The 12875-nt window shown below is 46.9% G+C and overlaps 2 protein-coding genes across 2 annotated transcripts; both read right to left on the bottom strand.

The window, feature by feature from the left end:
- Positions 1 to 4314: 4314 nt before the first annotated feature.
- Positions 4315 to 9208, bottom strand: K441DRAFT_676966 (WD40 repeat-like protein; the record flags this gene model as incomplete). The annotated part of the gene is made up of 5 exons (XM_067651015.1): positions 4315 to 6474; positions 6531 to 6553; positions 6746 to 7420; positions 7733 to 8546; positions 8615 to 9208. 5 exons carry the CDS (start codon positions 9206 to 9208, stop codon positions 4315 to 4317), a joined length of 4266 nt encoding a protein of 1421 aa, XP_067504555.1.
- A 633-nt stretch (positions 9209 to 9841) lies between these two features.
- K441DRAFT_686823 (alpha/beta-hydrolase) lies at positions 9842 to 11415 on the bottom strand (the record flags this gene model as incomplete). Its single annotated transcript, XM_067652028.1, has 4 exons — positions 9842 to 10669; positions 10721 to 11034; positions 11083 to 11223; positions 11277 to 11415. 4 exons carry the CDS (start codon positions 11413 to 11415, stop codon positions 9842 to 9844), a joined length of 1422 nt encoding a protein of 473 aa, XP_067504556.1.
- Positions 11416 to 12875: the final 1460 nt, after the last annotated feature.

A 12875-nucleotide genomic window follows, 5' to 3' on the forward strand; every position in this document is an offset into this window, starting at 1 on the left:
TTTAGCTGGAGCCAAAGACAGGAGTTCTTGCGGCATATCAAGCATACCCAGGTTCTGGTCAGCCATTGAAGCCTCTAAGCGGTCCGCTGACTGCAAGAAGAGCTGAGCCAAGAGCGCCACCATTTGAGGCTGCTCACAACAGGGGTGCAGCGCTTAATGAACGAGTCCTTTTCTCCTGACCCTCCATTATCTTCAAGCTTACCTTAGGACTTCTATTTTGACAATGCTTTTGGCTATTATATTAGGCATTCATTGCACTTTTCTCCAGGTAGTCAATCACGTCCACCAGCCAGCTGCGTCTTTGAAGTCGCCAACTGCCTCGAACCCTCCAGGCGAGGCTTTGGAATCGATGACCACAAAAGAGATGTCAGGATTGCCTTTTGCTGGAGGTCGCAAAGATTCCCCACCCGTACGAGCGCCTTAGCTGGCACCAGCGGAGCTTCCGGCACTCTCCGAGTGTATGCTCGGTTTTACAAAACTACTTGTCCTTCCAACGGTTGGACAGTGCGCGAACACTAGAATCACAAGTACGCGTATGACCATGGAGCCTTGATCCTATTGATTCTATTGGCTGGCTCTTATCGATAACCGTAGAACACATTTTCATTGTTGGAAGGACAATGAGCCCCTTCCGCGGGGCTCCGTTTTCGAACCTCATTAATTATTAGCTACAATCACTTGCAAAATCCACTTCCACTTTTTACATTCGAGCAGGGTTGCGGCCGATACACCCCAATACCCGTATCGGATAATCAGCCTATCAGCTAATAGTATTACGAGAGTATCCGATAATTCTCCAATACTTTAAGCCACATTATCCATAAGACGCCATACCAGGTCTTCTATGTTACAGAAACGAACGCTTTAAAAACTACCTGTCGGTATCACCCGGGGGGGTACTGCAATTGCAATATAAGGTAACTGGTTCTTGATTCATTCGTGTCTTTCTCGTCTACTAAAAGAGAAAGAAAGGGGTAGTAAAGGTCGGGCTATCTATCGGGCCGTAGGTAGTCAGGTGACCTACGCTACGCCATGCGACCCCTACCGCATACGCTCTGCACGTAATACGATTTACAACCTCTACTTGTACAGACACTACCGTATATTAAGAAAAGGAATACTAGTGTAACAGTGCTAGGGCGTACTACCTACAATATTCTGCCATATTCTACCACACCTGCAATATTCTGCCATATTCTGCCATAGCCGCAATATGCCGCAGTATGCCTAGGCAGAATATAGCAGCACCCCTTAGCATACAACTTATAAAGGAATACCTAGAATTCCATAATCTGCCCAGTCCTTCGCGCATTCTAATACCTCAAGTATCCGTAGAGTAGTCTTCATACGGTCCCATAGAATGCGACGTTAAGATCCTAAAAATACTCTCTTTGGTTTATCACTTATTCTAGGTATTAAGAGAACTTTAACTGTAAGTAGTAAGAGTCTTAGGAATCTTATACGCTATAGAGACTAAGTCCACTATAAAATAGCTATTATACGGCTATTAAGTAGAACTAGGCTCTTGTTAATATAGGTATTAAACTTATCCTGGCTCTATAGACAAGTATACTTTAAATAATGCTAAAGACGAGCCTTATAAAAGGCAGAGAGGTTTACTTTAGACTCTAAAGGCGACTTTTAAGTCTTAGTTTTATATAATACAGTTAAATCTAAAAGTATTACTTTCTCACAGAATCTCTCCTAGAGCTTTTATACGCTAAAGAGTTTCTTTTCTCTATTAATCGTAATATAATCATTCTAATCTTTTAAGAAAGCTATACAACACTCTAGGTTAAGAACCCGTACCGCTAAATAGTAGGGAGAATTATTTAGCTTCTTAACGTACTTTATAAGCTTTTTCTCAGCACGTTAGAGTTAAGGAGCCATAAACTTATCCTTAGCCTTAGTAGCTATTACCTAGAAAAGGATTAGCTAAAGAAACGTTAAGAGTATTATATAATATACTAACGCGGTATATATTATATCCTTAAGAACATTAATTAATTCTAGAACCCTATCTAGTGTTATACAATCTCCTTAAAGAAATAGAGTTGCTTTATAAAAAGACTAAAGGAAATTATAAATTGTACAAAGATATATCCATTCGCTTATTATAAGGATATTATCTTTTAAGAAATTATCCTTATAGTACTTAACGTAGAGTTAAAGCGTAGCCTTCACATTGTCCTCTAGAGCTATATTTAATATATTAAACTAGCTATTCCACCTTATATAATTATTAAGAGGAATTATTCTGCTAGCACGCTCTACGAACTATATTATACGGTTAGCTAAGCTGCAAATATAAACGATGTGGTTATAAAGCTTCCCTATTAGCCCCATAATATTTTAAATATTTTTACCCCTTTTATACTTTTCGTATAATGCGGGCTCTAATTCTTTATATTTCTTTTTCCTCTTATCTTTTCTCTTAACTGGTAGTAGTGCTTATTATATAACTTCCTCCTTCTCCTCCTCCTCCTCTTTTTCCTCTTCTTCTTCTTCATTCTGCTCCTTATCCTCTTTATTATACGAGTTTATAAGCTTCTTATCCTTCTTTAAACTAAATAGAAAGGCCTAAATAATAAGATTAATAACATGCCCTTAACAGCGAATTCTTTAATATATTACGATCCAGTTAATTTTATACTTAAGGCTAAGCTATTAGCTAATTATACAACAGAGAACATTGTTTAATCCAGTATTATTACTAATAAGAGCTCTAATTTTTATTTTAATACTATACTTAATAAAAATAGGACGAAGTGCCTCCCATTAATTTATACCACTCTAGCTAGATACCATACGAAGAGCAATTAAGGGGTTCTGGTATTTATCCTAGATATTAATAAAGCTAGTACAGATTCCGAGAAGAAGAGTATAACTTAGAGAGCTCCAGATATCTACGGCAAGGTAAATATTTATCTTTATAGATTAAAGTACTTTTCATACGATATCTTAACTCTTAGTAAAGTAGTTAAGAATCCAGGTTATAATCATTAAGTAGTATATAGGGATAATTAAGGGTACTTCTTAATTTAATACTTTTACAAAAGTATAAAACTCTGGCCATTCTACATATAAGAAGGGAAGCCATTGTACGATAATTAGATCTAGAAGTGCTTGCTTTACAATATTTTAATATACCGTATGCTTTAGAACCTCGCCCTTAACACCTTTAATTTGTTCCCTTTCCAGAAGCTTAGTATAGAGTACTTAAGTAGAACTCTCTCCTTAATCTCTTACTATTGTACGAGTATTATTCTCCTCTAAACTCCATTAAATCTTATATTTCTTAAGATAAATTTGAAGTCCATATATTAAGCTATAATATCCTTTTAGGTCTTTAGAAGGACAATATTAATAAAAATAGCTCTTCTTTATACAAGCTTTCTCTTCAGCTATTACTGTATAGGTATATTTATAAATTAAGGAAGACTGTTTTGTTGTTGTATGTCTAGTTAAGACTAAGCCTTCATTACCCTTAGTTTCAGCGCTTAAAAGAGCAGTAGAAGAAATATCATTTTTAAATAAGATATTGCTATTAAAATCATTAGATTAAAGATTATTACTAGCCATGTTAAAGCCATCTAAAGAATTTAATAATTTTTTATGCGGAAGTTCTAAATACCAAGCTTTATCGGATAAATATCGGATAATACGGTGTCAGCTAATACTATTATTATCCGATAGGCTATCAGGATAAAAGTTATCGGCCGCAACCCTGCATTCGAGAAATTCTCAGCGCACGGTCTTTCTACAGCTCTTGGTATAGACTTTATCCGATTCGACTTAGTGGCTTACAGGGAGCATTTGAAATGTTTCCAAAATTATAGTGCTTTAATACTAATGTTGCGAAGCGCGGGACAAGTGAGTCACCTTCCGGCTAGCCATTTTATTCACCCCAAAACGCCCGGCAGGGCGGGCGAATTCCCAATCAAGCTGACCTCGAACCTGCGCTTCTGGAGGGCAATCTCTAGCTCTTCAAGTCGTCAAGCCCATATGATGACAGCTCTGGATCAGAAGCACTAAGATAGCTAATGAACTGTACAGTCAATCATCACAAAAGGTATGTCTGGGCGCTATTTTTGATTCCTTAAATTCTAGAAGATTCGAGAATAGAGCGGCAATACACTGTATATCAAGACTCTCTGCCGAACCCCTCTCCTGAAATGGGGATTGTGTTAATATATATTTTTGTGTCCGTAAGGTAGAATGACCTTAGTATTAGGCGGTATCTTAATAGTACGTGTCTACCTTAACACAATAGAATGCTTAGATCAGAGAACCAGACTTAAATTACCTTCAACTTCATATAATAGCTGATAGAGTGCTGAATTCAATAAAGTGGACTAGACCGGAACTTTGTCCTATAACTAGAAGATTGCCTCTTAGAGCGGAGCATGTCCCTCGATAGTCGTAGGGAAGCCAGAGTAGATTTCGGCCATCGCGAGTTATCCAATCCCCATTTAGAAAGATGTGGCCTGCTAACTTCGGCGTAAGTGATAGTACCGTAGATGGGTGAGAACGGTGACACAGAATCCCTTTGTCACTCTCTAGGTACTGACTGTCGGTGGAGAAGTGCAACTGGTAGATGGTAACGTTCTGTTTAAGTGTCTGCACCTGCCCTCCCGTCGTCGGATTCCAGAGCCTGACGGTCCTGTCGTTAGATGCCGACGCGAGCAGCTGGCCATCATGAGAGAATGCGATGGCTCGAACCCAGTCGCTGTGGCCCTTAAGCTCTTGCACCTGCTCTCCCGTCGCCGGATTCCAGAGCCTGACGGTGCTGTCGTCAGATGCCGACGCGAGCAGCTGGTCATCATGAGAGAATGCGACGGCTCTAACCCAGTCGCTGTGGCCCTTAAGCTCCTGCACCTGCTCTCCCGTCGTCGGATTCCAGAGCCTGACAGTCTCGTCGTTAGATGCCGACGTGAGCAGCTGGCCATCATCAGAGAATGCGATGGCTCTAACCCGGTCGCTGTGGCCCTTAAGCTCTTGCGCCTGCTCTCCCGTCGCCGGGTTCCAGAGCCTGACGGTCCTGTCATAAGATGACGACGCGAGCAGCTGGCCGTCGTGAGAGAATGCGACGGCTCTGACGGTGCTGCTGCGGCCTTCGAGCATCTGCACCTGCTCTCCCGTCACCGGATTCCAGAGCCTGACGGTCCTGTCGTTAGATGCCGACGCGAGTAGCTGGCCATCATGAGAGAATGCGATGGCTCTAACCCGGTCGCGGTGGCCCTTGAGCTCCCGCACCTGCTCTCCCATCGCCGGATTCCAGAGCCTGACGGCCCTGTCGTCAGACGCCGACGCGAGCAGCCGGCCATCATGAGAGAACGCGACGGCTCTAACCCGGTCGCCGCGGCCCTTAAGCTCCTGCGTCCGCTCTCCCGTCGCCGGATTCCAGAGCCTGACGGTCCTGTCGTAAGATGACGACGCGAGCAGCCGGCCGTCGTGAGAGAATGCGACGGCTCCGACCGTGCCGCTGTGGCCTTCGAGCATCTGCACCTGCTCTCCCGCCACCGGATTCCAGAGCCTGACGGTCCCGTCGTCAGATGCCGACGCGAGCAGCCGGCCATCGTGAGAGAACACGACAGAATTAACCCAGTCGCCGTGACCTTTGAGCTCCCGCACCTGCTCTCCCGTCACCGGATTCCAGAGCCTGACGGTCCCGTCGCTAGATGCCGACGCGAGCAGCCGGCCGTCGTGAGAGAACGCGACAGAATTAACCCAGTTGCTGTGGCCCTTGAGCTCCTGCACCTGCTCTCCCGTCGCTGGATTCCAGAGCCTGACGGTGCTGTCGTCAGACACCGACGCGAGCAGCTGGCCGTCGTGAGAGAATGCGACAGAACTGGCCATGTTGCTGTGGCCTTCGAGCATCTGCACCTGCTCTCCCGTCGCTGGATTCCAGAGCCTGACAGTCCTGTCGTAAGATGACGACGCGAGCAGCTGGCTGTCGTGAGAGAATGCGACGGCTCTGACGGTGCTGCTGTGGCCTTCGAGCATCTGCACCTGCTCTCCCGTCACCGGATTCCAGAGCCTGACAGTCCTATCGTCAGATGTCGACGCGAGCAGCTGGCCGTTGTGAGAGAATGCGACGGCATTGACCGCGCCGGTGTGGCCTTTAAGCATCTGCACCTGCTCTCCCGTCACCGGATTCCAGAGCCTGATGGTCCTGTCGTCAGATGCCGACGCGAGCAGCTGGCCGTCGTGAGAGAATGCGACCGCATTAACTGCGCCGCTGTGGCCTTCGAGCTTCTGAAGCTCCAGGCTCCAGGCCGGCGGTACTTCCGGCAACCTGCGAATCCACTGTATGGGCCGCTCAAACTGGGCCCTTATGAAGCTTTTTATAGGTGCGAAAATGATGGCGGAAGAATACAGCTGAAGCGGGGCAGTATCAATGATCCACCGATTCTGCAAGATGAAGCGCTTTGCATCAGACAAAAAGTAAGATATTTCGGTGTTTCCGTCTGCCTAATACACCGTGTCAGTTTTAGTAAAGTAAATAATCCCAGCTTAAATGAACTTACAGCAATTATAGATTGAAGATCACCTATCATTGCAATGCTATCTGATATCCTCCCAATGAAGCTTAAGGCTTCAAGCCAGTGAAGGAAGTGTTTTTGAAGAAAAGCATGGACTGCATCCTGGTCCCCTAAGGGTCTTTTTGCTTCCACAAAATGGTGAACCCAATAGCGACATGCGTATCAGACATCTGCTGGTAGGTACTTCTCTACTCTCTTACGGTCGATGTCGCCACGCGGCTTCCCGGGGAACTCCAGGTGACAAATGTTTTCACCGAGGCGTTCAGACATCAATTCAAGGCATCTAGCCGCAATAACCTCATGCCTCTCCCTTTCATCGACCCAGAATGGGCTCTTCCCCTGCTTGTAAGGATCTAGAAGGAATTCGCGGAATGAGAGATGGAGGAGCCGTATCGGAGAGTCTGGATTTGAAGGAATGTTGAGAACAGAGTGAAGCGAATCTAGTCTACAATCTATGGTCTCCTTAGCGATATTAAGAAGCCGCGCTAGAGAAGAAGTGCCTAGGGGCTCCGCGAGGACGACGATAGAGCCAATAACTGCTTGGAACTCTCGAACCAGATCCTCCTGCTCCGGATCGCTGAGATTAGCTAGTAAATGGTCCAAGACAGGGAGATAGGTTTTGTCAAGCTTGGAGGCTTGACCACTAATCTGGTATTTCAGGACATCTGCCAATCTTCTCTTGGGACTCCATCGATGATCACCGACGAAACGACTCACGGTTGCCGCAAAGATGAAGAGTGGTACAGCCATTTCAGCTAAAGCTTGAATGCACTGGTCACTAGGCCAATCTTGCGGTAAAGATGAGTCTGGATGCAAGTCGTTATAGTTGTCTCTGATCTTCTTGAACTTGGCCTTGAGGAAAGATGATATGTCGCCTGCGATAGTAACTTTAGGTATGTCTTGGAGGATCACGTCTTGATGCGCGTGAGCTGACATTTTCTTGAAGCCAAGGCGAACCGGAAGCTCTGGTCTGCTCGTCAAAAAGATGCGTATGTGAATTGGCTGGAGTTGCTGTGTTTGGGACAGAAGATACAGGATGTTCCTTATGTCACCTTCTCGCTCGCATTCGTCCAGAGCATCAATGACAATTACCAATTTCAGCATTGTTACAGAAATCTGTCCGACTTCTGACAGTGGCTGGAAGATAAGATTCTGGAACTGTTCTTTCATCAGCCTTCCCGAGATACCAGGATCCGCATCGATTGCTTTTCTGACATAAGGAACCATTGCGGGGACCGTGCGCCCGAGTTGAACAGCAATGGTGGTGAAAAACCTCGAGGCATTACCGCGCTCACCCTCGCCTCGCTTAAAGAAGAAGCTGGCCCCTAATTGGCCAGCGTCGGCGAAACTTTGAGCGACGGTTCGAGAGATCGTTGACTTTCCCGTTCCAGCCATGCCGTTTAGCCAGAGGATACATTTGCTTTGCGGATCGTCAGCCCAGTCCCTGATTTGACGAAGGAGATCAATCCGCGTGTCGGGATGACATCTTGCATCAAGCTCGTCATCGTACGAATTGAAAGCGGCTCCGTTGACGGAAGGCAATCCCGCCAGGTCAATCCTGGTAGCAAGCATGTTTACTGATTCTTCGATGTCTCGAAGTTCTTCCAACTCCTTCAGCACCCTTTGAAGGTGCTCTTTTCGTTGGTTCGCTCCCCCTCGCTCTATAGCACTTAGAGTACGGTCGCAATTGCTAGCCTCGGTCTCAGCCCGTGCCGCAATCTTATCACACTCACTGTCAAAATTGGAAACTTCGTCAGGTTTCCAGAAGGCATCAAAACCTCGAGAAAGAGAGGTCTTCTGGTAAATTTGGATTGCTCTTGCCAGGAACTGTAATATGATTGCATGAAGTTCGGTCAATGCTGTTTCGAAGTTGGTCCGCGATTGAGTTTCCGGAAGCTCGCGCAGATACTCCCAGTACGCTTTCAGTCGATTCATCATGTAAAGAGTGGTCTTGAGACCCGTTAAAAGAGCTGCCATTTGACGGCTTTCAGAAATTGTTGCCTACAAAACTATCAGAAGATGATAAACTAATTCACAATGCGGAAAGGAGTAGTCAAATATCTGCATACCTCAAGTAAAAGACGGATTCCAGCCCAGGGTAAGCCAGCGTGGATTGGGTCCGCATTTACAGCGATATCCCCCACCTGCTTGAATCTATCCAACCACAGCATGACCTTATCGGCCTCGTCCCATAACCTCATACTATGTTTCCCCCATGTGAAAGTCCACCTTTTGCTCTCGCAGACTTTCTGCTTTTCTTGTGCGGCGTTGAACGCTTCCTCAAGGGCAGAAGCAATGTCATCCGTTGAAGGCAAGAGGTACCCTTGTATTGTGACTCGTTCTCGCTCTTCGAGAAGCTGTAACGCCCGTCCCAAAAGATCCCGGCCGGGGTTGCTTGCTGGACATCCCTGGGCAGGTGACGTCGTTTGGCCTGTCGGCGATAAGGGTCGAGCCCCGAGATCCGACTTTTCGCTTCGACATGATGAGGATCGTGTACCTGAAAGCCCAGACGACCTTAGCTTCGAGCGGATCGGGTTTGCGGCTTCGGGAGAGGCAGGTGGCGGATGGGACAGCTCTGCCGCAGTGCTTGAGTGCGAGAAGAATTTGCGCAGTCGCTGCAGTCGGCCGCGCTTTCCAGGCCGTGTAACTGAGTCTGTCGTCATCGCATTATCTGACAGACTAACCGAGGACGGATGGTTAATGTGTTAGTGGATCTCGTCTGATACTGCTCCGGTTGATGCCTAACTACAGCAATGTGCACAATGTAGCAGAGTGACGTGACGGCTGCCTCCGATCTGCGCCGCGTGAAATGATGAGTTGGGCCCTACGTCCTCAGGAATGAACAAGCCGCTTCGCTGCACTGCTGGCCTTGAGCTCGGCATTAGGTGTTGACTATAATGGCTCGAGCCCCATTGGACTACGCCTTAACAGTCTTTGACAAGAAGACTAAACCAGATACCTAGATCAAAAGCCAAGAGATGCAGGAAGACTGTGCGCTGAGAATTTCTCAAATGCAAAAGGCGGAAGTTGATGTGGTAACAACCCGGAAAAACGATTTGACAGAGCTCTTAAAAGCTGAATCCCAGTTCCAGCCCTGTTTGATTGCCGCCTGCAGGCTCTCGCTCGTAGCTAGTAGCAAAATTCTTAATATCTTCATAATTCGCCAGAAGAAATATTCCCTGCTCAGCCACAACTCCATCTTTCCAAAGCCATAATACAAAGTCCACGATCGTTCATCATCATCATTCATCATCCACCAGCACCAGCAAATGCAATCGCATATCTTACCACCACCTTTACTTATCAATCGTGACCTTCACAGTCCCAAAGCCCTCCAGCCTTGCCTTCAAAGGCGCTTCTTCCCCTTCCAAAGCCCACCCCACCACTTCCTCCAGCACTTCAGCCGAATCCTTCTCAATCGGCAGCCAATGCCCCGCCTCACCCAGCACGACAACCTGACTTCCCTTGGTCAAATAATCCGAAATATCCTCCAAGGTAAGTTTCGGCTCGAACGCCGGGTCCTTTTTCCCGTACACGACCGTCGCACGGGCCTTGAGCGCGCCGGGCGGGCCATCCTCAAAGAGTCCCGCGCCGCTGCTCGAGCGGCGGGACCGCGGACTGCCCCGATCAAGCTCGCTGAGCCGCACGATGGTCTCGAGAGACTTCTCCCACTGGCCCAGCAAGAGGCCTTCGCGGTAAATGCGAATCTTTTCCGGCCAGCCGCCCGTCGGAGCACGGCGTTTGACCGACTCGGGGTAGTCCTCTTTGGTGTCCGACGCGCCAAATTGAGCGGGTCCGGGCCCGATGGAAGCTGTCATCGCTTCTGCGGCCTCTGTGGGGCCTAGCAGTAAAGGCTTGCCACTGGGCTCTGCATTCCCCGTTGCGACTCTGTGCATAATCCTTAATAGCCACATATTGCCCATCGCACCACAAAAGTTTGAGAGAGGACTGGGCAGGTTGAACGCGAAGACGTAGCCAGATTTTGAGGCCTGCTTGAGGACAGGAGTGATGTTCTTGAGCGCGCTTTTGAGCAGGCGCACGGAGAAAGGGCGCTGGGTCCAGGTGTGCAACATCTTAGAGGAAGAGGCAAAGTGGGCTTTGATTGTGGCGTAGGTTTGCTGTGGCTGTAGGATAATGTTAGCCTAGGAATAAATAATAGTGGATTTCTCCCATACATAAACAGCGCAGCTGATAATGAAGCGGTCGGCCAGTTGAGGAGCCTCGGACGCAAGCCTGTATCCTATGATGGAACCCCAGTCGTGGCTTACGACGAACACTTTGCCCGCTTCTTCCACTTGGCTTGCGATATATTCCTCCCTCATACCCAGTATAAATGCTGTCATAGTCTCCAGGACAGCATTTGCCCCGTAATTTGGTAGCCCATCACTGCCACCATATCCAGGGAGATCTACAGCAACGAGAACGGAGTTTTGGGAAAGTCGCGATGATGTCAGAAGGCCTTGCCAGAGGATCCAGCTATCCGGGAACCCTGAGGCATGTTAGCTAGATGTTGGATATTTATGGGGATCAGCCTAACCATGGATGAATACTGTGAGATTCTTTGAGCTATTTGTCCCGAGCTTCTCGACATAGTGGAGCTTGCGACCGTCTTCTAAGCTGAAGAATTTGTGCTTGAGCCCCAAAGGCGATTGTGAGAGATCCCAGAACTTCTGCTGAGCTGCACGGAGCTTTTTTCAGCTTGAATCTGATGAGGGTGAGTATTCAGCTTACCGATTGCGAGCTCTTTCTTCTCCTTTTCCGTGGGTCTTCGGAAGATCGATCCATCAAGGACAGCAAAAGCTGTGAAGAGAGCAAGGACTAGCGTGCCGTAGAGCAAGCTAAACACTCGCCAGATGATTCTGGAGATCATGGCGGTAGCTTTGCGGATGGTGCAATGTCTAAGGTTGAGCAAACTCTTGTACGAAGTCATGGAGGGGTTTGACTTCGTATCTCGTATAACTGCGCCCGGGATAGGAAAAAGTTTCGATGAATGTGAGAAGGCCCAGAAAACTGAGGATGTACGATATAAGGCATCCAGCCGCAGTCACGGGAAGACATGATGGGCAGTCTCGAGAGGGTAGCTGCAAGGTGGTTGGGATGCGGGCACATGGACATGTCCATCTCTTCGATCATTGCTTCAAAGAGACACCGTTTCACCAACTATCGGCACCCTGAAACAGATCATCGTATTATATACCGAAATACTCCCGGAGTTAGCTCCGGATAAATTTTGGGTATTCGTGGAACGCTTTATCCCATAAGCTGCGAGATTGAGGCCACTTTTAACCGAGCCAATTAGATCCTTCCAAATCGTCTTCCTTATTTCCACAAAGCTTTAGATTAATCGCAACTTTAAAGCTTAATGTCGCCCGAATAATGTATATATAATTTAGACAAAATCCACATTATCGGAAACACGATCGCGGCCTATAGTACAGTCAAACCCCCTTAATACGATATGTGGTATATAACGATATCCCCTACATTACGATCTACACTCCTTAATCAAGCCTTTTTTGGTGTAATATTACGATAATCTGACTTTTGACGATATCGTTAAGGTGGCTCCACCAAAACCGTTGTAACTAGATAAGATTCCGTATGGGAGGAGCTGTCACGGAAGTGGGCACGAGCTGGAATACAATGTACTAAACGGGGTAGTAATTGAAGAAGGCTACGTACGCGTAACTATGCGTGGTTGATACAGACATTTGGATAAGGAAACAGAACAGGTCAGGCCAACTTGGTCAAAGAAATAGGGATGGTCGTGGGACGTGCGTAGGTGTCACGGGACGAACGTGCGCGGGTGACTCCCGTGACAGGAGCCCTATTTAGCCCGTACAGTAGGTGTCTTATACCCTTTTGGGGTAGTTGGCCTCCTTTTTCCTGTTTATTAACGCATCACGTGACTATTTAGTATAACAATACCATTGGTATTACGATATGCTCGGCTGCAAAAACGGTATCGTATTAAAGAGGTTTTACTGTAGTTGTATTTTAGTTGGGCTGATTGTCAATATTTTAGTGTTCGCGCACGGGCCTCATTTCGAAGTGGCCTCCACCAGCTTATCCCTTCGCCCGTCGAGTTGTGTCCGACGTTATCGATAAGATTTTAGCCAATAAGGAACCCTAGATTGACGAACTTTTGGGATAGCTTGACTTTAATTTATACGGCTTGTCGAAGGATGTATACCAGCGGATTGATTCTTCTGCTACTTAAGTCTTGTTTAGAGTCCTTCCGGATTAAGATATATAGCTGCGCTAACTAATTCGACCCCTCCATTCCTAGAAAACATGCGGAACGTTAATCCCTTAACGTAAATTTTGACC

The sequence above is a fragment of the Cenococcum geophilum genome (assembly GCF_001692895.1).
Source record: "Cenococcum geophilum 1.58 unplaced genomic scaffold K441scaffold_18, whole genome shotgun sequence".
NCBI classification, from domain to species: domain Eukaryota; kingdom Fungi; phylum Ascomycota; class Dothideomycetes; order Gloniales; family Gloniaceae; genus Cenococcum; species Cenococcum geophilum.